Source organism: Microcaecilia unicolor, chromosome 10, assembly GCF_901765095.1.
Source record: "Microcaecilia unicolor chromosome 10, aMicUni1.1, whole genome shotgun sequence".
NCBI lineage: Eukaryota > Metazoa > Chordata > Amphibia > Gymnophiona > Siphonopidae > Microcaecilia > Microcaecilia unicolor.
Window position 1 is genome coordinate 7,572,144 of NC_044040.1, and position 27,407 is coordinate 7,599,550.

The 27,407-nt window shown below is 45.6% G+C and overlaps 1 protein-coding gene across 7 annotated transcripts in view; it reads right to left on the bottom strand.

Annotated features, from left to right (window-relative positions):
- The window catches only part of CELF2 (CUGBP Elav-like family member 2), a 485,873-nt gene that overhangs the window by 60,523 nt on the left and 397,943 nt on the right, over positions 1–27,407 (bottom strand). For all 7 annotated transcript variants that reach the window (XM_030217226.1, XM_030217224.1, XM_030217223.1 and 4 more), the window contains exons 7-9: positions 25,112–25,270; positions 18,497–18,560; positions 10,441–10,575 (exon numbers count right to left, since the gene is read on the bottom strand). In XM_030217226.1, coding sequence (XP_030073086.1) covers positions 10,441–10,575; positions 18,497–18,560; positions 25,112–25,270 — 358 coding nt within the window. The remainder of the gene's footprint in view (positions 1–10,440; positions 10,576–18,496; positions 18,561–25,111; positions 25,271–27,407) is intronic.

A 27,407-nucleotide genomic window follows, 5' to 3' on the forward strand; every position in this document is an offset into this window, starting at 1 on the left:
AAGTCACCAGACAACAAAGGTAGAAAAAAAATCATTTTATTTTCATTTTAGTGTTTGGAATATGTCCACGTTGAGAATTTACATCTGCTATCTTATTTTGCAATGTATAGCAATTTGTTTCTAAGAATATTGCTGACAATTCCTGTCAGTGTGACAAGTGGTGAGCGATCATTTTCACGGTTAAAAATCATAAAAAACTATTTGCGATCAAATATTTTGCAAGAAAGGCTTATAAGCCTTGCCATGATTGCTATTGAGAATGATATACGTGCCCAGTTAGATATCAAAGATTTAATTACTCATTTCGTGAACATGAAAGCACGAAAAGCTAAGTGGTTGTAAACCCTCTATTTGTTCAGCAATCCCACAAAGATGCACTCATCTTTCAGCTCCTATTTCCTTTGCATCTTGTGCCACACGGGGGAGGGGGTGCAACTGATAGTCTGCAGGGGAGCACCAGAGACCCTAGGCACGGCCCTGCCTCTGCTTTTTTCACAGGGTGTCTGCTTTTCTGTTAAGCACTGATACCTGGAGCTATGGAAGAACTGGTGAGCATGGAGAAAGACAGAAGGTGGCACCACAGAGAGAAGAGGAGCCCATGGGGGGGTGGGGGAGGAGGAACAGAAGCAGGAGCTGAAGAAAACCAGAGGAAATCATGTGCTTGTGTTTGTGTGCGGGCAGATCGGAGAGGAACAGGGACAGAAGCAGGAGTATTTATAAATGACCTAGAGATGGGAATAACTAGTGAGGTAATTAAATTCGCCGATGACACAAAATTATTCAGGGTCGTCAAGTCGCAGGAGGAATGTGAACGATTACAGGAGGACCTTGCGAGACTGGGAGAATGGGCGTGCAAGTGGCAGATGAAGTTCAATGTTGACAAGTGCAAAGTGATGCATGTGGGTAAGAGGAACCCGAATTATAGCTACGTCTTGCAAGGTTCCACGTTAGGAGTTACGGATCAAGAAAGGGATCTGGGTGTCGTCGTCGATGATACGCTGAAACCTTCTGCTCAGTGTGCTGCTGCGGCTAGGAAAGCGAATAGAATGTTGGGTGTTATTAAGAAGGGTATGGAGTCCAGGTGTGCGGATGTTATAATGCCGTTGTATCGCTCCATGGTGCAACCGCACCTGGAGTATTGTGTTCAGTACTGGTCTCCGTATCTCAAAAAAGATATAGTAGAATTGGAAAAGGTACAGCGAAGGGCGACGAAAATGATAGTGGGGATGGGACGACTTTCCTATGAAGAGAGGCTGAGAAGGCTAGGGCTTTTCAGCTTGGAGAAGAGACGGCTGAGGGGAGATATGATAGAAGTGTATAAAATAATGAGTGGAATGGATCGGGTGGATGTGAAGCGACTGTTCACGCTATCCAAAAATACTAGGACTAGAGGGCATGAGTTGAAGCTACAGTGTGGTAAATTTAAAACGAATCGGAGAAAATTTTTCTTCACCCAACGTGTAATTAGACTCTGGAATTCGTTGACGGAGAACGTGGTACGGGCGGTTAGCTTGACGGAGTTTAAAAAGGGGTTAGATAGATTCCTAAAGGACAAGTCCATAGACCGCTATTAAATGGACTTGGAAAAATTCCGCATTTTTAGGTATAACTTGTCTGGAATGTTTTTACGTTTGGGGAGCGTGCCAGGTGCCCTTGACCTGGATTGGCCACTGTCGGTGACAGGATGCTGGGCTAGATGGACCTTTGGTCTTTCCCAGTATGGCACTACTTATGTACTTATGAGTTGCAGAGATCAGATGAATGAGTGTGTGTGGGGGGGCAGACAGAAGTAGGAGCTGCAGAAATCAGAGTAAAAGCAGTTAGCTTAGCAGGGTTTAAAAAAAGGTTTGGATGGCTTCCTAAAGAAAAAGTCCATAAGCCGCTATTAAAATGGACTTGGGGAAAATCCACTGCTTATTTCTAGAATAAGCAGCATAAAATGTACTGTTTTATGATCTTGACAGGTACTTGTCACCTGGTTTGGCTACTGTCGGAAACAGGATGCTGGGCTTGATGGACCTTCGGTCTGTCCCAGTATGGCAATACTTATGTAGGCAGGGCCGTGCCGATGCGGTAAGCGAGGTAAGAGCCGCAGGGGGGCGCCCACCTCTGGAGGGCGCCGCCGCGGTGCTTACCCTCGCCCCGGCGCCCCAGCCCAATCGTGGACTTCTTCAGACTTCCCTGCTGCCCTCACAAGCGTAGCGCTTTTGTGAGGCAGCTCGGGCTCTCCCTCCTTCCTTACTTGGTTCCCGCTCTGGCTCCCCGATCGGCAGCCTCCCCCCCCCCCCGCGTGTTTTAACCTTTACTCTCCGACGTGGGAGCGATGTCAATCAATGAAGAACGTAGAGCAGACTCGCTTCCAGCTTCTCTCTTCACAGTGTCCCGCCTTCAGCGTCAGCGATGATGCACTTCCTGTTCCCGCGAGGGCGGGACACTGTGTGAAGAGAGAAGTTGGAAGCGAGTCTGTTCTACGTTCTTCATTGATTGACATCGCTCCCACGTCGGAGAGTAAAGGTTAAAACACGCGGGGGGGGGGGGGGGGCTGCCGATCGGGGAGCCAGAGTGGGAACCAAGGAAGGAAGGAGAGAGAGCCAGAGCTGCCTCGCAAAAACGCTGCAGCCTGCCACATGTAGGGGGGAGGGCAGGGGAGAGGAGAATTGTTGGCCATGTATGGATGCAGGGCAGGGAGAGAGAAGAAATCGCTGGACAGGAGGGGAGAGGGCAGAGCAGGGGAGAGAATTGCTGACATGGATGGAGGGGAGGGCAGGGAAGAGAGGAGAATTGCTGGGCATAGATCGAGGGGACAGGGGAGAGAGGAAATTATCTGGAGATAGATGGAGGAGAGGGCAGGGGAGAACGGAGAGTTCCTGGACATGGATGGAGGGGAGGGCAAGGGAGAGAGGAGAATTCTGGACATGGATGATGGGAGATGGGAAGATGGGATCCTGAGATGGGAAGGCGGTAGAACAAGAGGACATGAAATGAGATTGAAGGGGGGCAGACTCAAAAAAGATGTCAGGAACCAAGTGTTCTTGTAATAATTTGTTAAAACTTATAAATAAAATAATAAAAAAAAAGATGTCAGGAAGTATTTTTTCACGGAGAGGGTGGTGGACGCTTGGAATGCCCTCCCGTGGGAGGTGGTGGACATGAAAACGGTAACGGAATTCAAACATGCGTGGGATATGCATAAAGGAATCCTGTGCAGCAGGAATGTATCCTCAGAAGCTTAGCTGAAATTGGGTTGCGGAGCAGGTGGGGGGAAGAGGGGTTGGTGGTTGGGAGGCTAGGATAGGGGAGGGCAGACTTATACGGTCTGTACCAGAGCCGGTGATGGGAGACGGGACTGGTGGTTGGGAGGCGGGAAATACTGCTGGGCAGACTTATACGGTCTGTGCCCTGAAAAAGACAGGTACAAATTCAATATAAACTCATATCTTGGGCAGACTAGATGGACCATGCAGGTCTTTTTCTGCCGTCATCTACTATGTTACTATGGCTGGATGAATGGGGACAGGGGAGAGAGGAAATTTTCTGGAGATGGATGGAGGAGAGGGCAGGGGAGAACGGAGAGTTCCTGGACATGGATGGATGGATGGAGGGGAGGGCAAGGGAGAGAGGAGAATTCTGGACATGGATGGATGAATGGGGACAGGGGAGAGAGGAAATTTGCAGGATATGGGTGGATGGATGGAGGAGAGGGAAGGGGAGAATGGAGAGTTGTTGGACATGGATGGATGGAGGGGAGGGACGTCAGGAAGGAGATGCACATGGATGGAGGGGAGGGAAGAGAGGAGAAATGCTGGACATGGATGGAGTGGAGGGCAGGGAAGAGAGGAGAAATGTTGGACAAGGATGGGGGGAAGGAAAGATAAAGGAAGGAGATGCACACGGATGGAGTGGAAGGGAGAGAGGAGAAATGCTGGACATGGATGGAGGGAAGAGAAGACAAAGGTTGTAGATGCACATGGATGGAGGGGAGTGAGGAGAAATGCTTTATATGGATGGAGGGGAAATTGCTGAATTTAAAGGCTGGATTGGAACACTTTGAGGGCAGATGTTGAAACTGGAGAAAGGATAGGGTGGTAGACAGGACGCATAAGGACACAGAAAGATGGTGGACATGATGAGAGAAAAAAATATCAAATGGAAAGAAGACACTGGGACCAAAGCTAATAGAAAAACTAAATGCTCTGACAGCAAAGGTAGAAAACATTTTTTATTCAAAATTTATTAATTGGAATATGTCAGCTTTTGGAAATGTACATCTGTGATATTTTGCATGTAAGTTTCAATGTTTCTAGTATTGCTGCATGCTGAGTCTGACTTCTTGTATTTTGCCTTCATATCTGTTAAGCCATGTGTTTTTCATGTGTGATCAAGATGCAGTATTCTGCTAGCGTGAAGTATTTGCAGCCCTTTTTGTTTTATTTTGGTTTCACTAGGTTGTGTTCTGGTGTTTTAGAGCCCGGTGTAATTATAGTGCTGCCTTTCCACACATAAAGGTTGTAGCTCGTCCTGTCCTTGGAATTAGTGCTGTTATGGTTTGGTAAGGCTATGAGTGTGTTTTGCACAAGTTTGTATATAGTGTTGTGCAGTGGAGAGATTGTGTGTTGGCCTTACTGAGGTGGCACCAAAACACCAGAAAGGGTGTACAGCGTAAATCATGACACACTACCTCTTGAAGGATCTACATATGGTCGTTAATAAAAGGAGCTCATTGTGAACACTAGCCACCCTAAAAGGGTGTTTTTTGGCTCTACACGTATCATGATATTATGATCCCTTGTTTCATATTGTTGACGGTCTGCATTTTCCGTATGGGTGGTATATTGGTGTATTAGGTTCTGCCCAGTGTAATATTTATGGTACAGTAAGGTTCTGAGTGTGTTTTTGCACAAAGTTGTGCCTAGTGTTTTGCAGTTGAGCGATTGTGTTTAGTATATGCTTTGAGCAACCACTTTATTCTTTGACATATGATACATATCTAATATCTAAATTTAATAAAAGGTATTAACTGTGACTTTTATTTTTACTTATTTTTTTTCTGTGTGTTGTCAAACACTTATGGAGGTAAGCTCCGCCCCTGGCCCACCCCTAACCCCGCCCCCTTTAGCCTCCCCAAACAGTTGGGCCACCGACCGCCTATGGCAGGCATGGATGGGAGGGCAGCAGCAGGGCCCAGGGAGAGGACAAATTGCTGGAAGTGGAGGGGAGAGAGGAGGATTGCTAGCTATGGATGCAGCAGGGAAGGGCAGAGAGGGACAAGGATGGACATGGGGGCCCAGGGAGAGGACAATTTGCTGGAAATGGAGGGGAGGGGAGAGAGGAGGATTGCTGGCTATGGATGGAGGAGGGAAGGGCAGAGAGGGACAAGGATGGACATGGGGGCCCAGGGAGAGGACAAATTGCTGGAAATGGAGGGGAGGGGAGAGAGGAGGATTGCTAGCTATGGATGGAGGAGGGAAGGGCAGAGAGGGACAAGAATGGACATGGATGGGAGGGCAGGACCCAGGGAGAGAGAAGAAATCGCTGGAAATGGATATAGAGCAAGAAATGAAGAAGAAAGGAGGAAAGTAAAGAAATAAATTAGCCCTGGAAATGGAGTTAAGAGGACAGATAGCAGCAGACTCAGATACTGGGCCAGCATGATCGGAAAAAGAAAGTCACCAGACAACAAAGGTAGAAAAAAATCATTTTATTTTCATTTTAGCGTTTGGAATATGTCCACTTTGAGAATTTACATCTGCTATCTTATTTTGCAATGTATAGCAATTTGTTTCTAAGAATATTGCTGACAATTCCTGTCAGTGTGGCAAGTGGTGAGCGATCATTTTCACCGGGGGGGGGGGGGGGGGGGTGCCAACTGATAGTCTGCAGGGGGGCGCCAGAGACCCTAGGCACGGCCCTGTATGTAGGAACTCCTGTGTGTATGTGCAGTGCCGTAGGGAGGGCGGCTGACACCCGGGGTGGGTCGCCGCTGCACCCCCCCCCCCGGAGCGCATTCTTACTGAAATACGAAAGCGGGGGGCAGGCAGGAATGCCGATCTGCCCCAAGTGCACGTCGCTGGGAGCTGCGTCGGCTCCGCTGGTTCCCTGCTCTCTCTGTCCCGGAACAGGAAGTAACCTGCTCCGGGGCAGAGGGAGCAGGGAACCAGCGGAGCCGACACCCCCCCCCCCCCAGCGGCGTGCACCCGTGGCAGACTGCCCCACCGCCCCCCCTTCCTACGCCACTGTGTTTGTGTTCTGGTAGTGGTTGGGGGAGAGGAACAGAAGCAGGAGTTTCAGAGACTAGATGAACTCATGTGTGTGGGGGGGGGGGGGGAGTAGACAGGAGCTGCAGAAAGCAGAGGAACTAGTGTGTATGTGGGAGGGGTGGGAAGAGGGACAGATGCAGGAGTTTCCGAGACCAGATGAACTCGTTGGGGGGGGGGGGGGGAGTACACAGAGGTAGGAGCTACAGAAAGCAGAGGAACTGGTGTGTATGTGGGAGGGGTGGGAAGAGGGACAGATGCAGGAGTTTCCGAGACCAGATGAACTCGTTGTGGGGGGGGGGGGGGGGGGGAGTACACAGAGGTAGGAGCTACAGAAAGCAGAGGAACTGGTGTGTATGTGGGAGGGGTGGGAAGAGGGACAGATGCAGGAGTTTCCGAGACCAGATGAACTCGTGGGGGGGGGGGGGGGGAGGGGGAGTAGACAGAAGTAGGAGCTGCAGAAAGCAGAGGAACTGGTGTGTATGTGGGAGGGATGGCAAGAGAGACAGAAGCAGGAGCTGCAGAGAGCTGAGGGACCTATTCTGCACTCCACTGCTTTTTCTTCTCCATTGGCAGGGTGCATACTTTAGTTTAACGGGCAGTACAGGGGGAGGAGGAAAGGAAGTATGAGCAGGCAGTGCTGTGTGAAATGCTTCCTTGTTCCTGCAGTTCAAGCTGTTGTGGTCCTTTTATACGTACTTTATTCAAGAGAAGCAAATTTGAGGCACTAGGAAACAGAATACAAATTAGGAAGAAAAAAATGATTTGGAACAATAATCGATGATGCGGTAGACCATGCCCCATATGGTACCAGGCATCCACAGTTAACCTTTATTTTATTTATCCATCAGTTTCATCCTGTTTTTTTTTTTGGGGGGGGGGGCTTTCAGTCCAATTGGAACTGGGGCTCGGATTCAGTGCCATGAGCCCTCACTTGCAACTAAATGGAGATTTTTTTTCCCATTACTGTATCGCTGTGCAACACAGTTTGCCTGGTCATTGATGTGACAAGTCTGCTGGCTGGGAGCAAAAAGCCCCGAATCCTGGAGCCTAAATCCTGCCAATAGGAGTCAGCATTGCACTGATTATATGCCCTTCCCTACACAACACACCCCAGGCCCCAGCCAAAATAGGGAAGAACAGAGCCAATTTAGGACTGAGCTCCCTCTCCCTGTGCATGGAGGAGCAGAGCTCTGCAGCTGAACTGCCGGACCAGCACCAATAAAGTCTTGTTATTAAAATCTAAGATAAAAAGATGATTAAATGACACTGTCAAATGACTCGGGAGAAATTTATGAACATATGAATCTGTCTCCATTTTTAAAAGCCTTTTATGGCTTAATTTTCACTTTTAGTCACTGTCGTCAGCAGTGTATCTGATAATTGTACCGAACGGTTACACTAACTCTATGCAATTTAAATGAATTTAATTCTTTTAAAACATGAGACAAAAGACCTTTCACTTAATGCCCCTGGGTGATGAAAGCTAATCTCGCGGGGTTTTTTTTAAGTAATAAGGTTGCTTAACATAATTTCTCAGAAAGCGGCAGGGACACTTCTATATATGCAGAAATGAAATTAGAATTGTACAATTATAAAACACTAGTAAAAAAGGCCCGTTTCTGACACAAATGAAACGGGCGCTAGCAAGGTTTTCCTCGGAGTGTGTATGTTTGGGAGAGTGTATGTGAGAGTGACTGTTTGAGAGTGAGAGTGAAAGAGTGAGTGTGTGAGAGAGAGAGTGAGTCTCTCCCTGAGCCCTGCCCTTCCAATCCATGCCCATCCATGCTCCTCTGTCACCTGGCCCCTCCATTCATCCCTATCCAGCAATTGCCCTCTCTGCCTGAGGCCTGCCCTGCAATCCATATCCATCCATGCCCATCTGTCCCCTCCATTCATCCCTATCCAGCAATTGCCCTCTCTGCCTGAGTCCTGCCCTCCCAATCCATGCCCATCCATGCTCCTCTGTCCCTTGCCCCCTCCATTCATCCCTTTTCAGCAATTTCCCTCTCTCCCTGAGCCCTGCCCTCCCAATCCATGCCCATCCATGCTCCTCTGTCCCCTGCCGCCTCCATTCATCCTTTTCCAGCAAGTCCCCTCTCTCCCTTCCATGGCCCCCCCTCGCATCCATGCTCCTCTCTCTCCCATGTCCCAGCCTGGCCCGCCCTCTTCTCCCCCCCCCCTTCGCATCCATGCATCCCTTTTTTGTTTTTTTTATTCTTTTTAACTTTACCTCCGTGGCATTTCCGGCAGCGAAGCGTCAGGGAAGGAGGCGGCGCTCCCGACGTCTAGCTTTCCCTTCGCTGTGTTCCGCCTTTTTTTGAAGGCGGAACACAGCGAAGGGAAGGCTAGACGTCGGGAGCGCCGCCTCCTTCCCTGACGCTTCGCTTCCGGATTTGTTTGTTTAGACGCGAGGGCGGGGCAGAGACGGCTGGCTGGCTTGAAGGCTTCACACCACGAATCCACGAACCCTTCAGCCTGGGAGTGACGTCAGATGGCTTCATGGCTTCACAGAACGTTGTCCTCAGAACGTTGAGGGTGCGTTTTATTATATTAGATTAATAATAGATTCTAGGGATCTTATGTACTCCTTTTTCAGGGTGAGGGTGGTCACTGTATTTTAAGTGCCAGTTTTCTGAAATGGTTTTAGTCCAACACAGTCAAAAAAAAAAAAAAAAAAAAACAACGAAAAAAAAAAAAAAAATCCTTATACAGGTTACAAAACCTAAGAGGGCACCTAAAAAAAAAAAACCCTCCTCCTCTCGACATTTTGGCAAGTTCCAGTGCAGTGACTCAGGCTGCAGCACAAGGCATGTGGCCAGCCCTGGGTGTAACACCGAGGGGAACACACTCAGGCCTAGGGAGGCAGAGAAGACAACAGCCATCACTATGGTCCAACAACATCACTGAGGGTCCCTTTTACTAAGCCACATGGCGGGGCATAATCGAAAGGGACGCCTTTTGCTAAGGACGTCCTCGCAAAATGTCCCGGCGAAGGGGCGGGGAAACTCGTATTATCGAAACAAGATGGGCATCCATCTTTCGTTTCGATAATACGGTCGGGGACGCCCAAATCTTGACATTTAGGTCGTCCTTAGACGTGGTCGTTTCTGATTTTCGGCGATAATGGAAACTAAGGACGCCCATCTCAGAAACGACCAAATGCAAGCCCTTTGGTCACGGGAGAAGCCAGCATTAGTAGTGCACTGGTCCCCTTGACATGCCAGGACACCAACCGGGCACCCTAGGGGGCACTGCAGTGGACTTCATAAATTGCTCCCAGGAACATAGCTCCCTTACCTTGGGTGCTGAGCCCCCCCCAAAACCCACTACCCACACCACTACCATAGCCCTTGCGGGTGAAGGGAGGCACCTACATGTGGGTACAGTGGGTTTCTGGTGGGTTTTGGAGGGCTCACATTTACCACCACAAGTGTAACAGGTAGGGGGGGATGGGCCTGGGTCCGCCTGTCTGAAGTGCCCTGCAACCACTACAATTGCTCCAGGTACCTGCATACTGCTGCGATGGACCTGAGTATGACATTTGAGGCTGGCACGACATATTTTTTAAGTTGTTTTTTTGAGGGTGGGAGGGGGTTAAGTGACCACTGGGGTAGTAAGGGGAGGTGATCCCCGATTCTCTCCGGTGGTCATCTGGTCAGTTCGGGCACCTTTTTGTGCCTTGGTCGTAAGAAAAACAGGACCAGGTAAAGACGACCAAATGCTCATCGGGGACGCCCTTATTTTTCCCATTATGGGTCGAGGATGCCCATGTGTTAGGCACGCCCAAGTCCAAGTTATCGAGACAGAAATATTCAGATAAATTTGCCTCTCACAGGGGGACATTTACAAAGGCATGCTAGCGATTTTAGTGTGCACTAAACACTAGAGATGCCCATAGAAACATATGGGCACCCCTAACATTTAGCGCATGCTTATTTTTAACGTGTGCTAAAAACGCTAGCGCCTTAGTAAAAGGACCCCCCCCCCCAGTTCCATGAATATTGACCCCATTATGTTGAAAATCATGTTCAGAAAAGCAGCATTCTGTGGAGATGCATTAAAACACACACACACACACACACACACACACACATCCCCAAAAAACAAAGCAGGCTTCTATTGCTTTGGGACACAGTGTTTTGGCGACTTTGGTAAATCTGAAATGAAAGCATAGCCATCTCACCTGGACTTGTGAGCGCTCCCAGCGTGCTGGTCGTAGTGGAGAGAGGGTTTGCATTGGTGCTGGTAGCTGAGGTCTGGGCTGCGGCTGCAGCAGCTGCCAGGGTTGCCAAATTCTGCAGCTGCAAAGCATTCATTCCTGCATGTGAAACAATGAGAACATATGACGGATGAATCCATGGATTTGAAGTGTCTTGAAAACTTGGTGGGGATTATCAGAGGCAGGACTGGGCAGAAGTCTTTTCCCACATAGTGTCTGCTTTTCAGGATAGCCAGAATGAATACACATGACTTACTGAGTCTTCCATGTAATCAAACACATACATAGTAGATGACGGCAGAAAAAGACCTGCACGGTCCATCCAGTCTGCCCAACAAGATAAACTCATAAGTACTACTTTTTGTGTATACCCTACCTTGATTTGTACCCGTCCTCTTCAGGGCACAGACCGTACAAATCTGCCCAGCACTATCCCCGCCTCCCAACCACCAGCCCCGCCTCCCAACACCAGTTCTGGTACAGACCGTATAAGTCTGCCCAGCACTATCCCTGCCTCCCAACCACCAGCCCCGCCTCCATCTAAGTACATAAGTATTGCCATATTGGGTCACACCAAAGGTCCATCAAGCCCAGCATCCTGTTTCCAACAGTGGCCAATCCAGGTCACAAGTACCTGGCAAGATCCCAGAAAGTACAAAACATTTTATGCTGCTTATCCCAGAAATAAGCAGTGGATTTTCCCCAAGTCCATTTTAATAATGGTCGATTGACTTTTCCTTTAGGAAGTTGGTCAAACCATTTTAAACCCCCGCTAAGCTAACAGCCTTTACCACATTCTGTGGCAACGAATTCCAGAGTTTAATTATACATTACAGTTCCCCTGAAAACCGGGCAGAGAGCAGTGCCTCTTTTTTGAGCCTGAGGAGGCACTGGAGGAGGTGGAAGAATCTGTGAGGGCAGATAACTGAGGCTGGGGGAGGCTCTGATAAGGAAGACTGAAGCTAGTCCGGAGAGGGGGAAGTGGGGGGGGGGAATACTAAAGGGCTAAAGGGTAATGAATTATGATGGAGAGGGCAGTGAGGAAAGGGACTGGAGTGAAGTTACAACTATGCTTCATTCTGAGCAGAACCTATACCCTTCCAAAGTACACTAATTAAAAAAAAAAAAAAAAAGGAAACCATTGTAGAGGAGAAGACAAGAGCATATTGGAAGGGAAAGCCAAACCAGGAGGCCAGCTACTAAAATGGTCAGTGGTCTTCACCATAAAGCGTATGGGGACAGACTTAAAGATCTTTATATATATATAACTTTGGAAGAAAGGTAGGACAGGGGAGATATGAAAGAAATGTTTAAATAGTTCCATGGCATAAACGCACAGGAGCAAAGTCTGTTTCAACCGAAAAGAAGCTCTGGAATGAGGAGCCATAAGATGAAGGTGAAAGGGGACAGACTCAGGAGTAACCTGAGGAAATACTTCTTCAGGGAGAGGGTGGTGAATTTGTGGAACGGCCTCCCGGTGGAGGTGGTGGAAACAAAAATTGCATCTGAATTCAAGAAAGCTTGGAACGAGTACATAGAGCGCATTTTTTCTAGCAAAAAAGGTGCTGGTACTCAAATGCCACTGAGGGACCCACCCCACAATAGCCAGGCCCCCTGCAACCAGTCACAGAATCTATGACAAGGCAGAATTGGTGTGTAGAGCCTGAGCGCTTTCATTAAAACTTGGGGACCATGGGTCAGTTTTAGCAGATAACGGAAAAGGTGCCTGTACTCAAATGCTAGGCCACCCTTCAAGGGTGGGGTGGTCACTAAAGGACCCACCCCACAATAGCCAGGCCCCCTGCAACCAGTCATAGAATCTATGACAAGACAGAACTGGTGTGTAGAGCCTGAGCTCTTTCATTAAAACTTGGGTTCCATGGGTCAATTTTAGCAGACAATGGAAAAGTTGCCGGGTACTCAGTACCCCCAAGTACCCCCTCAAAAAAAGCCCCGAGTACATAGGATCTGTAAGGGCCTGACAGGGAGAGTAGATGGCATGTATGGGTAAGACTGGGTAGGCCACATGGTCTGTCTTCATTTTTCGCTGTTTCTATGGTTTTACACCATTGCCATTCAGTTGCAATCCTGTTTTTCTGGAGACACTAACTAGAAAATCACGCATGCACTGGGGGTAGATCTAAGCCTGCTTTTAACACCTGTTTTTTTTTTTTTTTTGTCACATTCACGATAATCTAGTTTATAAATGTTTATTCTGTTCCAGCCAATCAAATGTCTGGTGTTAAATGGCACATTCTGTCTAGCAATTACATACAAGCAGGGTTCAAATTGCAGACAAAAAGGAAATGAAACTGTGGGGTCTGGGGAGGAGAGGAACAGGCCAGGGTGAGGAGCAACCCAAGAGGAGCTGGATTGGGAAACAAGGGAGATTAATCTGGTCTGCTCCAGGCTCCCCTCCTCCCCCCTCCTCTTTCCTGCAGGCTGCCTGGAAGGGAGGGTCTGAAGCAGAAGATGCCTGTTGCTCTGGAGCCTGGAAAGAAGTGAGGGAACTGCGATCCAGGCCTTTCCCTCAGAAATTAAGCCCTACATTCAAGACAGATTTCACAGCACTGCTGGGTCCGACCTGGCACACAGTACCAATATGCCTCAATTCTGTTTTCATTTTGCTACTCGGCAGATTAAAAAAAAAAAAACAACCAAAAACCAATTAAATTAAGTATAAAGCAGACGCACAACATGGCTTCCTACACCTTAAATTTTTTTTTTTTTTTTACAAAATGTATTTATATAAGGAGAAGGGTATGGAAATTTAATTTAATGTTCACCTTAGGTAATTTTCTGTCGTATTGTTCACAACAATTACCATAAATCTGCATATCAACAAGGAAGAACAGATGTCAGTTGTTACTCATGCTTGCCAATCAGGCCTGTTAGAAAGTGACAGATGGGCGGTTATAGACCGTTCTCAGAAGACCCATTAGCACATTCGTTGAAAGTTTCTGTTGCCGTAGAGTCACATATGCATTTCTGGGAGAGATGGAGACTATATCTGTAAGTGTGATGATATTTCCATTTGATAACTTCCGATGCCATCTCAAACGCAAGCCCTACTCAAAAAGAACAAGCTTTGTTCCTCTTTATGGATTTTTCTCCTCTCTCTGGTAAAACTACGATTATAACTATTGTTTCGTTCAACCTACTATCTTCTTGTCAGCCTCTGATCGTTACACATTTTAGCATGAGCGCATAATTTAAAAAAAAAACCCCACATCTGTATAAATATCAGAAACAGAATGGTCATAGTATCTTTGTGCATAGAAACTCAGATATCCTTAGGTGACATGAAGGGGCATTTTCGATATGACGTCTAAGTCCGAATTTGGACGTCTTGCAACAACCGTCCAAAATCTGAACAGAAAAGAAGGTCATTTTCAAAAAAGAAAAATGTCTATCTATTTTTCTGAAAAATACTGATTTGAACAATGTTTTGTGATCTGGACGTTTTGTTCTTTGGTCCATTTTCAAAAAAATAAAAATAAAAAAAATGAAAAAGTCCAAGTGAAAAAGGCACAAAATCAAACCATTGTGAAGTAGGAAGAGCCAGCAATTTTAAGTAGACTGGTCCCCCAGACATTCAGGAGATAAATGGGGCACCCTAGGGGGCATTGCAGTGGACTTCAAAAACATGCTCCCAGATACATATCTCACCGTTGCTCCCTTATTTGGTCTGAGCCCCCCCAAAACCCACTACCCACTACCACCAACTATACAGCACTACAGTAGCCAGGGCCGGTCTTAGCATGTGCGGGGCCCTGTGCAGACCAATTTGGTGGGGCCCCATCCTAGCCCCGCCCCCACCCTAGCTCCACCCCATTGATAAGTTTATTCTATTTTTAGAAATTTTTTTTATTTATAAAATTTCAAATAAAGACAAATGAAGCTAAACTTGTACAAAAAAAACTGATTGAAATAATAAGCACAATGCTATCATCGTGAAACCTCCCCAGAAATTATTCAGTTGAAGTCCACTACAATTAGTAGTTCCAATTCTCATAACAAAGGAGAAAATAAGGAAAAATATTAAGAAAAGATCCAGCACAGTGCTACAGTGTACAAGGTATGCCAGGAATGCTTTATCTGCCTATGGTTGGAGAGAGGTTGAGTGACTCGATGCGGTCCCGGTCCGGGTCGGAGCGAAGGCACGAGTCAGAATTGAGGCACGCTGAGCGGGGCACCCTTAGGCGCGGGGCCCTATGCGGCCGCCTTGGTCGCCTCTGCCTAAGACCGGCCCTGACAATAGCCCTTATGGATGAAGAGGGCACCTATATGTGGGTAAAGTGGGTTTCTGGTGAGTTCTGGAGGGCTCTCGGTTTCCACCACAAATGTGACAGGTAGAGGGAGATAGGGACCCGAGTGCCCCATGCCAGGGACCTGCATGCTGATTTAATAGACCTGGCTCTAACATCTGAGGCTGGTAAGTCACATTTTTATTCACATTTTTGGGGGAGTGGGAGGGGGATCAGTGACCACTGGGAGGGTATTGGGGAATCACCCCTGATTTCCTCCAGTGGTCAATTTAGGGCACCCTTTTGTGCCTTATTCATTATAAAAACAGGTCTAGCTCAAAACGCCTTAGTTTTAGTCCTGGACGGTCTTGTTTTGTTCCATTATGGCCGTAAAATGTCCTAGGAATGCCCAGATCCCACCCTTAACACGCACCCCCCCCCCCTTGTGTTTTGAATGTATTTCTGATGGACTTCATTTAAAAAAACATCTAAAAATTGGTTTTGAAAATACTGATTTGGACGTTTTTTTGTGAGAAAAGCGTCCAAATGCTGCTTTATTGCTCCAGACTAAATCTCCCACCTTCCCCCCCTTCCACATTACCTATCTTTACCTACTTATCTTTTTTATTACTCTGTTATATTTGTTATATTATATTGTTACATTGTTCTTCCCATTACTATGTAAGCCGCATTGAGCCTGCTTTGAAAGGGAAAGCGTGGGATACAGAACATGAAACCTATACTCCCAACTCTCAAGCTTTGCTAAAGGTACTAAATATATGTTAAAAAGCGCAGGTGAAAGTAGTCAACCTTGTGGCGCCCTTCTTTGCAAAGTCTTACTTTCAGACTTCTCAAGATGCCATAAACTGAATAAGTTTTGCGAAAATAAGATTTGAACCACTGCAATATATCCGAATGAATGCCAAGCCTACGCAACAGTTCTAACTACTTATGAGATACTGTATCAAAAGCTGAATACGAGGGCATTAATATGCATGCTAAAGATTAAACCATAAAGCTCCACAACGTACCGTGACTGCTCTGGGTCCTAAGGTAGGTCTTCCACCAATTGTGCTGAAGCTTGTTGTGCTTTGGTGGTTGTATTTTACTAAGACAGATTGCTATGGTATTCAAGTGATGCTACCAAGAATGTGCGTACATGTTTCCATACTCTATTCTTCATACAGATAGTTCATCTTAGTCTTTTTTTATATCGTTATTGTGAGTCGCTGGCATGTTTAAGGTCTCCTTTCAAAAAATATTACTATTTAATTACTGAAAGCTACTAATTTAACTTTTTATAACAGGTTAATCATCTCTGCTCCTGATACGCTATTTCTGGACTATTCAAGGACAGGAAGGAAAAAGTTACAGTCTTCTTTACAGTAATTCTGGTGCCGAAAGCGACATTGAAGAGGTGGGCTTTGAGCAAGGATTTGAAGATGGGTAGGGAGGGGGCTTGGCGTAAGGGCTCAGGAAGTTGATTCCAAGCATAGGGTGAGGAGAGGCAGAATGAGCGGAGCCTGGAGTTGGCGGTGATGGAGAAGGGTACTGAGAGGAGGGATTTGTCCTGTGAGCGGAGGTTACGGGCGGGAACGTAAGGGGAAATGAGGGTAGAGAGGTAATGAGGGGCTGCAGACTGAATGCATTTGTAGGTAAGAAGGAGAAGCTTGAATTGAATGCGGTATCTGATCAGAAGCCAGTGAAGTGAGCTGAGGAGAGGGGTGATATGAGTATATCGGTTCTGGCGGAATATAAGACGTGCAGCAGAGTTCTGAACAGATTGAAGGGGGGATAGATGGCTAAGTGGGAGGCCAGTATGGAGTAGGTTGCAGTAGTCAAGGCGAGAGGTAATGAGAGCGTGGACGAGAGTACGGGTGGTGTGCTCAGAGAGGAAAGGGCGAATTTTGCTAATGTTAAAGAGAAAGAAGCGGCAGGACTTGGCTATCTGCTGGATATGCGCAGAATACGTGCACATATGCATGTAAACAGTCTATTATTATCAATGTATACCATAAATGTCTCATTTTTAACCTCTAATAACTCTGCTTATCTTCATATACAAAGGAGGAAAAGATGCTTAGACTTTAGGTAGCAAAAAATCCGGCAGGCTCCTGAAGAAGCTAAAAGAAGTGAAACAGAGATGCTCCATAGAGCAAACAGAAACTGTTTCAAAAGCTAAGTAACGATTTGCTTGTTACATTTTTTTGCTACATTTTTGCTACATTGGGGCAATTAAGTATCAACTTTACAGAGAAAGTATTAAGGTTATAAAGTGCTAAGATGCATTACATGTTTTGAAGTACAAAAAAAAAAAAAAAAAAGGAAGATAAAAATAACTGGGACCAATAAACGGAAAGGAAGGAGATTTTTAGACTAATGATGTTGCAAAAAACCAAAAACTCAGCAATGGATGTTTTCAATGGCATCTGAAAAGTGCAGGAATTCTAAGCATCTGAAGTCTTGTCCTCCTTTGTATATGAAGATAAGCAGAGTTAAAGGTTAAAAATCATAACAACAAGAAGGACCTATTAAAACATTTATGGTATACAGATGAATGTGTCATCGTCAACAATCTGGCTCTGCAATATCTATAGATATGTGTATATCTTCCACAGAACAATTAAACTTGTGGTGTGGATGCGAGACAGAATTCAAACAAAGCTCTTTCAGGCTTTTTCCCTGACAGTCATTCTGAATTGCGTGAATTTTTTGTTTTTGTTTGAATTATATGTTCCACAGTGCATATTTTATAGGTGGGTGTACACATGGGTGGAACTTGGGCAGGACTCACAGGAATATAATTTATAGTATACTGTAAGTTACAAGAGTATCTCTGGAACTGAGGTATGAACATTTGCATCAGATCTATGGCTGGCGTAAGTGCCTGCATATAATCACATACATTCTATATACCTGGTTATGCTAGTATTGTATAAAGGAAATTAGGTGCCTACTTTTCTTTACTCTATAGCACAGGCTTCAAAAATTAAGCAACCTCTAGGCACCCATTATAGAACTGCCCTCCACATGATGGAAGTATATATATTTCTATTCTGCAAAACTTAAATTAATCCTAAATGGAGAGCAAAACATATGAATCACCAGAAAATCATGGAACTAAACACATCAACAAATGAATAGCAAATGAATAAATAAAAATACATTTAATTAAAAAAAATAAATAAAAATCTATAAAGCAATCAATATAACAAAAACAAAAAAAATTCAAACAAAGGTAACTAAATGAAGGCCACAAGTTTGTGTAAAAAAAGTAAGCCTTGTCTAAGGGGTCATAACTCTTGAAAATTAATGGGCTCAGTGTATGAATTGTCTACTTAAAGACTCCCTAAAGGCATTCCCAGGGACTTAGCTCCCCTATTGTTGATTTTTCTAGCTCAAGCTGGTTTAAATGCAGAAAGAGCAATCCTAAAATACACAGTGGACCAACTTTGCTAGTGAAATTTAGGTGAATTTTCAGCTGCAACATGGCTGGATAGGTAAAATGCTTAAAACCCCGACCTAACCAGACAAGAGCTACAGCTGAGAACTTGAAGAATATATCTGACAAGAATTAAAAGCATTCAGTACATCAAGTACTCTGTCTTGGACCAAATGGGTCCAATTTTCATTTTCTAATGAAAATAAGAAGCTTCAATGCAAATTATCCTGGATTCTAACAGAAATTAATTAGAGAAGCAGAATTCGGCTACAACAGACTACAAATGTAAAGCTATTTCTTTTATTTTCCCTCACCCTCCCCTTTAACTCACCGGCCATTTGCTGTATGCCGCTGAAGGCACCCAGGCTGCTGGAGGAGGCGGCCTGCTGCAGGAGCTGTAAATTCAAGGAAAGAAAACAACAAGGCATTAACAGCCAAACTAATTATATCTTACGTGGCATTTTCCTGCTGGCTTTGTTTTCTCTAGTTCTCTGCTGTCTCTTGCTTTCGCCAGCCAGTGGACCGATGGTCCCCTGGGCTGGGCTGTAAATCCATATTAATGTCTCGTCTCTATTAAGGAACAATGGTGCACTCCAATAGCATTGCAGCTTTAAAACAATTAATCAATTTACTCTTTTTTTAAGAGCCAGGTGTTAAATCTATCTAAAGTAACATACCATGACTAATTATAACTCTCTGTAGGCTGATACTTACCATAACTCATCCTTGTCAATCACAGCTTCATTTTGTTACCATGATTCAATTTCTTAGTGAGTTCTACATATCTGTTAGACAGCATGCTGTAAGTTAAACACACATACATATTCTATATCCGGATTCGAACAAATCCGATCCAGCTCTAGGAGGCAGCTCCAAAATTTAAGCGTCGGGAAGAATATAGAGCAGCACCATCTGTAGGCTGATGAACAGAACTCTAGCGCTATATGGACCAGTGCCCGACCAATACTGCAGGAGCAGTGCAGAAAGGGAAAAAAATGAATTCTTACCTGATAATTGTCTTTCCATTAGTCCCAGCAGATCAATCCAGAGACTTGTGGGTTGTATCCCTCTACCAGCAGGTGGAGATAGAGAGAACCTCCGATGTTTGCTATATGTGGACCTGTGCAGCCAGCTGAACCTCAGTATTGACGATACCAAAGCAGTGGAATGGAAACAATAGAAAAAAACTCTCCTGACATTGCAAACCTCGGAGGTTCTCTCTATCTCCACCTGCTGGTAGAGGGACACAACCCACAAGTCTCTGGACTGATCTGTGGGACACCATGGAAAAATAGCTCTTCAATGCTCAACCGTAAAATGATGCAAATGATATGGGCGCTGTTTGACCGAAAGGAAGAGGTGGCGCATAAACACAACAGTTTCATGGTAAGCAGCGTTCTTTTACGCAAGCTCCAGGCAAACCCAGAAGCAAAGTACCCATCTGCGCCATTCTGAGCCTTTAAAATATAAGCTTTTCAAAATGTGTGCTTTCACTTTCGGGTTTGCTCAGACTCCCATACATTCATCTTTCACTACCAGCACACCTTAGGGGGCTTGCATGGGCTTCCTTCTGCTTCCAAATTAAATAAAAACCAGAAGATTTTGAAAAAATAAAATCACAGGGAAATCCTCTCTTTAAACACCTCAATGCCAGCTCTGAGCTGATGTTAGGTTTTCAGCAGTAAGGGCAGCTTTGTTTTGTGTGGTTTTCTCTGAGCATTGGGAGGGGATAGGAAATGACCTCATTAACATCCGTCTGACTACATTTAAATGCGATTTGCGCTAATCTTTGGAGAGCATGCCCCCCATTCTAGAGCCCTCTGAACATTCTGCACAGATTAACGCTGGCACTACTCCAGCACTGATCGGCTCTAGCGCTAGTATTACGCTCTGAGATAGGTCGGCAGAAAAAGACAGGGAAATGGTGGTATCATGAGGGAAGCCAAGAATCAGATGGATAAAACAAACCAAAAATGTTTTGTTTTTCTAACTTTTCTGTGTCATGTTTTTTTTTTTCACCCCTATTCCTTCATTGTATCTTTTCATGTCAAATACTTACATTTGTCCTTATCTTTTTGCTATTTTGTATCATCTCTCACCTTTTTCCTGAACCTCTTCCTTCGATTCCTCTCTTCCTCAGTCTTATCCATTTCCACTCTCTCTCTGCACCCTTCTTTCCCCAACCCCTGTTCTTCCCATCACCATATGCTTCTCTTTCCACACCTATCTCACAACTTATGCATCCATCTTTCCTCTCCCATTTCACCCTTTCGTCTCTCCCACTCACTAGCCCTCCTCCCACTACCTCACACCCTTCTCTCCACTGCTCAATACCTTTGAAAAGTCTCTTCCCCTCCCATACCAAACTTTTCTCCCCTCTGCCTATGAGATCTGTAGCCTTCCCTCCCTGTGTAATCGTCTCTCAGAATTCCACATCCCAACATCTTCCCTGGTGGTGTCTCCCTCTGGTCATTGTTGTTCTAGCCCTACTTCTCCTGCAGTTTGAATTGACCCCCCTCAGTTCTGGGGGCCAGCTCTTCCTACTGGTTCTACCACAGAAAAAAACTCCAGGACAAAGCACCACAATATGACTTTTGCAGGAGGGATGCTCAGTTGGTACATGAAGAGAACCCCCCCCCCCGCCCCCAGATAAAAGAGGGAAAAATTATGTTCTTACCTGATAATTTTCTTTCCTTTAATCATACCAGACCAGTCCAGACCAATGGGTTATGTCCATCCACCAGCGGAAGCATGGAAGAAGGCAGCAGAAGACCGGCGACTGTGCAGAAAGATCACCGTCTGCGCAACAAAAATAAACAGGAGCAAGGAAAAACAGAGCTGAAGCAGAGAGACGCATCGCTGCAGCACAAACTCCAGTCCCGGCGCTCACTTCCATGCCTGACAAACACTCACTGCAAATTGCTCCAGCTACATCGCCAAGACCAGCGGCCCAGGGAAACTCCGGCGGGAAGGAAGGAACGAGGTCCACCAGGTCAGACGGTGAAAAATACTGACCGAAGAAAAAAAAAAAAAAAAAAAAGGAAGCACTCCATGCTGTGAAAAGAAAAAAAAAACCCCCACAAAGCTCTGGCCGGAAACCGGCAGTCAGAATGTCTTACTCAAAAAGCCCACCAAAAAATAACTACAGGAGGAGAAACCACCGCCATGAAGAATTTGTGCAGAAAATCATAGAGGTCAGGAAGCGAAAGGAAATAAAGCAGAGGAAACCAGGAGAGTTTTTTTTTTAACCAGAAACCATAAGCCTGTGCCCTCAAGAAAACAAAACAAACACACATCCTCTGAGGAAGATAAATCCAGAAGGAAAACTTACCTTACAGTCCGAAGACACCAAGCCAAACTTATGGAAATTGCAGGATAAGAGCCCCACAGGCAGTTAAATTGTTCCATGCCACCAGCAACATCTCTGTGCCACAAGGTCAACAGGCGAGGTAGGGGAGGGGAGGGATCCAGGAGTACTGGATATCCCCCTAGCTGGCAGATGAGGGACCCAGGGTCACTGAGTATCATCACAAAATACCCAAATCCAGGCTACCAGCACACACCCCTGGCTCCACTGTTCTCCAGAACAAGCTGGGAGAAGAGCTAATAGCCAGTCACTAAGAGGAGCTGCATGATTTGTCCACCATCCGCTAAGGGAGAGAGAAAATACTGAACATTCCAGGCTGCACGATACCCTTAAGGGGGCGAATTTTCAGCTTGGAGAAGAGACGGCTGAGGGGAGACATGATAGAGGTATATAAAATAATGAGTGGAGTGGAACAGGTGGATGTGAAGCGTCTGTTCACGCTTTCCAAAAATACTAGCACTAGGGGGCATGCGATGAAACTACAGTGTAGTAAATTTAAAACAAATCGGAGAAAATCTTTCTTCACCCAACGCGTAATTAAACTCTGGAATTCGTTGCCGGAGAACGTGGTGAAGGCGGTTAGCTTAGCAGAGTTTTAAAAGGGGTTAGACGGTTTCCTAAAGAACAAGTCCATAAACCACTACTAAATGGACTTGGGAAAAATCCACAATTCCAGGAATAAGATGTATAGAATGTTTGTACGTTTGGGAAGCTCGCCAGGTGCCCTTGGCCTGGATTGGCCGCTGTCGTGGACAGGATGCTGGGCTCGATGGACCCTTGGTCTTTTCCCAGTGTGGCATTACTTATGTACTTATGTCCTCTACTTGGCTCACTTTTATTACATAGAGCAGTGATTTAACCTATTGTGATGTCATAGTGGCTCATTCCACCAATAAGAGCCAACCTCATTAGTGATGTCACAATGGCTTGATTGTATAGAATGTTTGTACGTTTGGGAAGCTCGCCAGGTGCCCTTGGCCTGGATTGGCCGCTGTCGTGGACAGGATGCTGGGCTCGATGGACCCTTGGTCTTTTCCCAGTGTGGCATTACTTATGTACTTGGGACTATTTTCTCTGTCACCTTCCGCTGGTGGATGGACATAACCCATTGGTCTGGACTGGTCCGGTATAGATGACAAGGAACGACAGATGCTTGGAAGAATCTAATCAGTGAAAGTAGTGATAACCAAATGGAATTAAAATGCACATGCCCTTTCTAGCCTTCTCCTTGAACGACCCTCATTGCTACCCTACAGTTTACAGCAGCATGAATCACTTTCATCAGGCATCTCAAGTCTGCTTGCCTCATTAGATAAGAAACTCAAACTCAAGCCTCACAAACCAAAGCATGGCAACCCACACTGGACCAACTGGAATAACCTGAGCTTTGTCTTCTCCTCACCTTATCAGAGCTCAGGTCGACATTCAAAAGTATGTATGTGGTCGGCAACAGGGCTGGCAGCATAATTCCCCAAAACACATAAAATTGGACGGCCGAGTGAACCATTTCAATAGAATGTATAACTTGAAATATCTAATTTGGACAGGTCAATCTCTATGTGGTTATTCTGTGGTGCAGCTTAAACGATTGGCATCACTGAATACAGGTATGATTTGAAAATGTCTAGATTAGACATTTCTTAAACGCTCTTCGCATGGCTCAACAATGACCTTGGGTTGTAAAAATAAACACGCGTAAAAATTAAGGGCCCCTTTTACTAACACTTTACACATCAGAAACCAGATACTGAGTGACTGGATTAAGGGGGTTTTACAGTCGTTTGCCTGTTTTCACGCGTTAAACTGCGCATTATTGTATTTTCTGTCAGGGGGCGTGGAATCATTAGCCAGCTAACACATTATACTTACCACGCTCTAACTGGCTAACACACAATTAACACTGCAGCACCTAGTCCCTCCTGAATATGAGGTGGTACGCGCTTCTGCGTTAACTGGTAGCAGGTACTGTGTGCTAATCCAAATGTTAATGCATGAAAAATGTCAGGAAATATTTTTTCACGGAGAGAGTGGTGGATGCTTGGAATGCCCTCCCGCGGGAGGTGGTGGAGATGAAAACGGTAACGGAATTCAAACATGCGTGGGATAAACATAAAGGAATCCTGTTCAGAAGGAAAGGATCCTCAGGAGCTTAGCCGAGATTGGATAACAGAGCCGGTAGTGGGAGGCGGGGCTGGAGGTTGGGAGGCGGGGATAGTGCGGGGCAGACTTATACAGTCTGTGCCAGAGCCGATGGTGGGAGGCGGGGATAGTGCTGGGCAGACCTGTACGGTCTGTGCCCTGAAAAAGACAGGTACAAATCAGGGTAAGGTGTACACAAAAAAGTGGCACATTTCTTGGGCAGACTGGATGGACCGGACCATGCAGGTCTTTTTCTGCCGTCATCTACTATGACCTTCAATAAAAAGTAGTGAGAACACCCCCTAGTTTTGGGTTTGCTATGCATTAAAATCGTGCTTTATGGTGCATTAAGTCCAAAACGTAATGCAGTTTAGTAAAAGGATGTCAAAAACAAGAGATATTGGTAAGCAGGCTGAAGAGATATAAGCAGGCTGGCCCAATTCAAAAGAAACAACAACAAAAAAGAAACAAAATCCTCCAAACAACAGCATCATGATAAATATCTAAAATTCTCCTTGTCTTAATGGGAGTGTAGAACATTTTCTTCACTTCAAAGCACAGGGAGCAGGATGAGGCTTGTGGCCTTAGGAGATTCCACCTGTGGGTAAAATTGTTGGTGAATTTGCTGTACAATGTTTGGCTCTTTAGTACATTTCAAAGCACAGGGAGCAGGACGAGGCTTGTGGCCTTAGGAGATTCCACCTGTGGGTAAAATTGTTGGTGAATTTGCTGTACAATGTTTGGCTCTTTAGTACATTTCAAAGCATAGGGAGCAGGATGAGAGCAGGACGAGGCTTGTGGCCTTAGGAGCTTCCTCCTGTGGGTAAAATTGTTGGTGAATTTGCTGTACAATGTTTGGCTCTTTAGTACATTTCAAAGCACAGGGAGCAGGACGAGGCTTGTGGCCTTAGGAGATTCCACCTGTGGGTAAAATTGTTGGTGAATTTGCTGTACAATGTTTGGCTCTTTAGTATATTTCAAAGCACAGGGAGCAGGATGAGAGCAGGACGAGGCTTGTGGCCTTAGGAGCTTCCTCCTGTGGGTAAAATTGTTGGTGAATTTGCTGTACAATGTTTGGCTCTTTAGTACATTTCAAAGCACAGGGAGCAGGACGAGGCTTGTGGCCTTAGGAGATTCCACCTGTGGGTAAAATTGTTGGTGAATTTGCTGTACAATGTTTGGCTCTTTAGTACATTTCAAAGCACAGGGAGCAGGATGAGAGCAGGACAAGGCTTGTGGCCTTAGGAGATTCCACCTGTGGGTAAAATTGTTGGTGAATTTGCTGTACAATGTTTGGCTCTTTAGTACATTTCAAAGCACAGGGAGCAGGATGAGAGCAGGACGAGGCTTGTGGCCTTAGGAGCGTCTTCCTGTGGGTAAAATTACTGGTGAATTTGCTGTACAATGTTTGGCTCTTTAGTACATTCTGTTGGTACTTACAGCTAAATACTGCGGCGTAAGCCCTCCAAGCCCTGTCAGGTTGCCCCAGGTGGCGTTATTCAGCTGCTGCATTTGCTGGGCAAGCTGCTGCTGTAGCCGCCTCTGCTCCTTGTCCTTCTGGGTGTCGGCAAACTTCACCACTATAGGCGAAGCGCAGCCCTATAAAATGGACACATTGGGAAAAGGGGGACATGAAGCCAAATACTGAACCACAATCATCCTTCTACATCATCTGGGTCTTACCCATGTTCAGAAGCGTGCAAAATCTGCTGAAATTCCATCCTCCTGAGGTAGTCTTACTTTGACCAAGGTATTTCTAGAACAGCATCAATTCAAAATAGGTGAGGCAACACTATTTAGAAATAACATGCCTATTTTAACATCGTATTCCCTGCCACCATCATGCATATCTGCAAACTGACACTAGAGGCAGCAGCTTGTAATCCAGCATGACAAATTCATATAAAACCCCATGGATTTGTCTGATTGGCAAAACTTATTTTTATCTTTTGATAAATAAGACTAATTGCTAGCAAAATCATCAGTCCATCCTTGGAAACCCACCATCATGGAACCACTCTGGGGCCCTTTGGAACAATAGATTTTCAGGGAGGGAGGGGGGGGGGGCATATAATGCAGCTGAGAATGGACTGCTGAGCAGAGTAAGTGGGTATGATCCTGGATTTCTTGTAGATGTCATAACACGCTAAAAATCGATCTAATTCAAATTGGGACTCAAATCAGTCTACATCTCCCCATCCAAGACAACCTGATCAGGTCAAATGAATTGGGTGTCCCTCTCCTGTACCATAAAAACCCTCTTAAGCCCTCCACAAATTTCAATGTTCTTATCAGTGCTGAGCGGGGAAAAAGGATGCAGGCTTCCGTCCCAAACACTGATTTTCTGCTTCATTTGCTCATACCTTCCCCATCAAAGGAAATGGATTGTCCGTTACTGGATTTCAGTTTTACATACTAAAGCCTATAATTATTTAGTGGTTGCAGGGCAAAGTTAACCAGTTTGTCTGGATAGAAACTGCTTACAGTAGAGCATCTGAACAGCTGTATCGTCAACTGAAACGGCAGCGCTGTTCCATCTAAGCTGTGTGAGAGTCCTCCATGTTCGGTCCTGCCAGCAGGGGGTGCTGTTTCACTATCACATTTTCAACAGTGAGGGGCAGGCAAGCTCTGCAGGACTCCAGGGAACCTGCCTGTCCCAAGTGATTAAAAATCCAATATTGAAGTCCCCCACCCCACCCCAGTTGGAGGACTCCAGCACAGTGTAGAGGGAACAGTGGGTCAGCAGTGACGTTATTCATTTGTATGGCACCCTTCTCCTCCGCTTGTCCACAGAGAAATTCAGCTACATTTGTCTGGATAGAAAAGCAGATGAATAATTTGGATAAACGTGAGTACGCAAAGCTTACTCAGTCTGTGTAAGTAGCGCAGATCAGCCTGAGCGACTTGGAACATCCAGATAGCACTCAATATGGCACTATCGGTTAAATTTGACACCCGGCCCCTCACCATGCCTCTGTCTTAGCCTTTCTTGTGTACATGTAGAGCAACACACCAAAAATTGATGAGAAAAGACCTCAGACTACCCCTCAAGCCCAGACAGAATGGAAGAATATGTTTCACAACACGGCAAAACAGGGGCTTCATCAGGGATTGATGCTACAATGTTGCTTTTTGGAAAAAAACAGAAGTACTGTAGCTGATTTAAAGTGAAGCATTATTATGATGGACTTAAGCTAAGTATATACATTATGAACTCAGATTATGAACTAAGGTGATTTGTATTGAAATTGACTGCTCTGAATATGCTTAAGTAATGAATATGAAATTAATAGTATACTACACTGGTCTGAGAAATTTTTATGACTAGTGACTGAATTTAGGGCTTGAGGTGAGATAATCTAAGATCTTTTCTCCTTACTTTATGGCTGCTCTGCAACTCAGTTTGGCAAATCATTGGGGTTTTTTTTTTTAGGGTTTTCCATAAATTTGTCTAATTTTTAGTGTTGGTAGCATAGCCATGGGTGGCCTGGGGGTGGGAGGGGGCCTACCCACTGAACTCAGGCCCACTAAGCAGCGGTGCAGCTTTGTCATGGCTGGTGGGGCTCCCCCAAGTTCCTGTCAGCTGAAGACCTCCTCCTCTGGTGGCCAGAACTCCTACCAAGCTGATGACTGCTGAATTAGGTAGGAATTCTGACTACTGGACCAGGTGATTTTCAGCTGGCAGGGCTCAGGGATCCTCACCTGCTAAGTATTTATATTTTGAATTGGAGGAGGA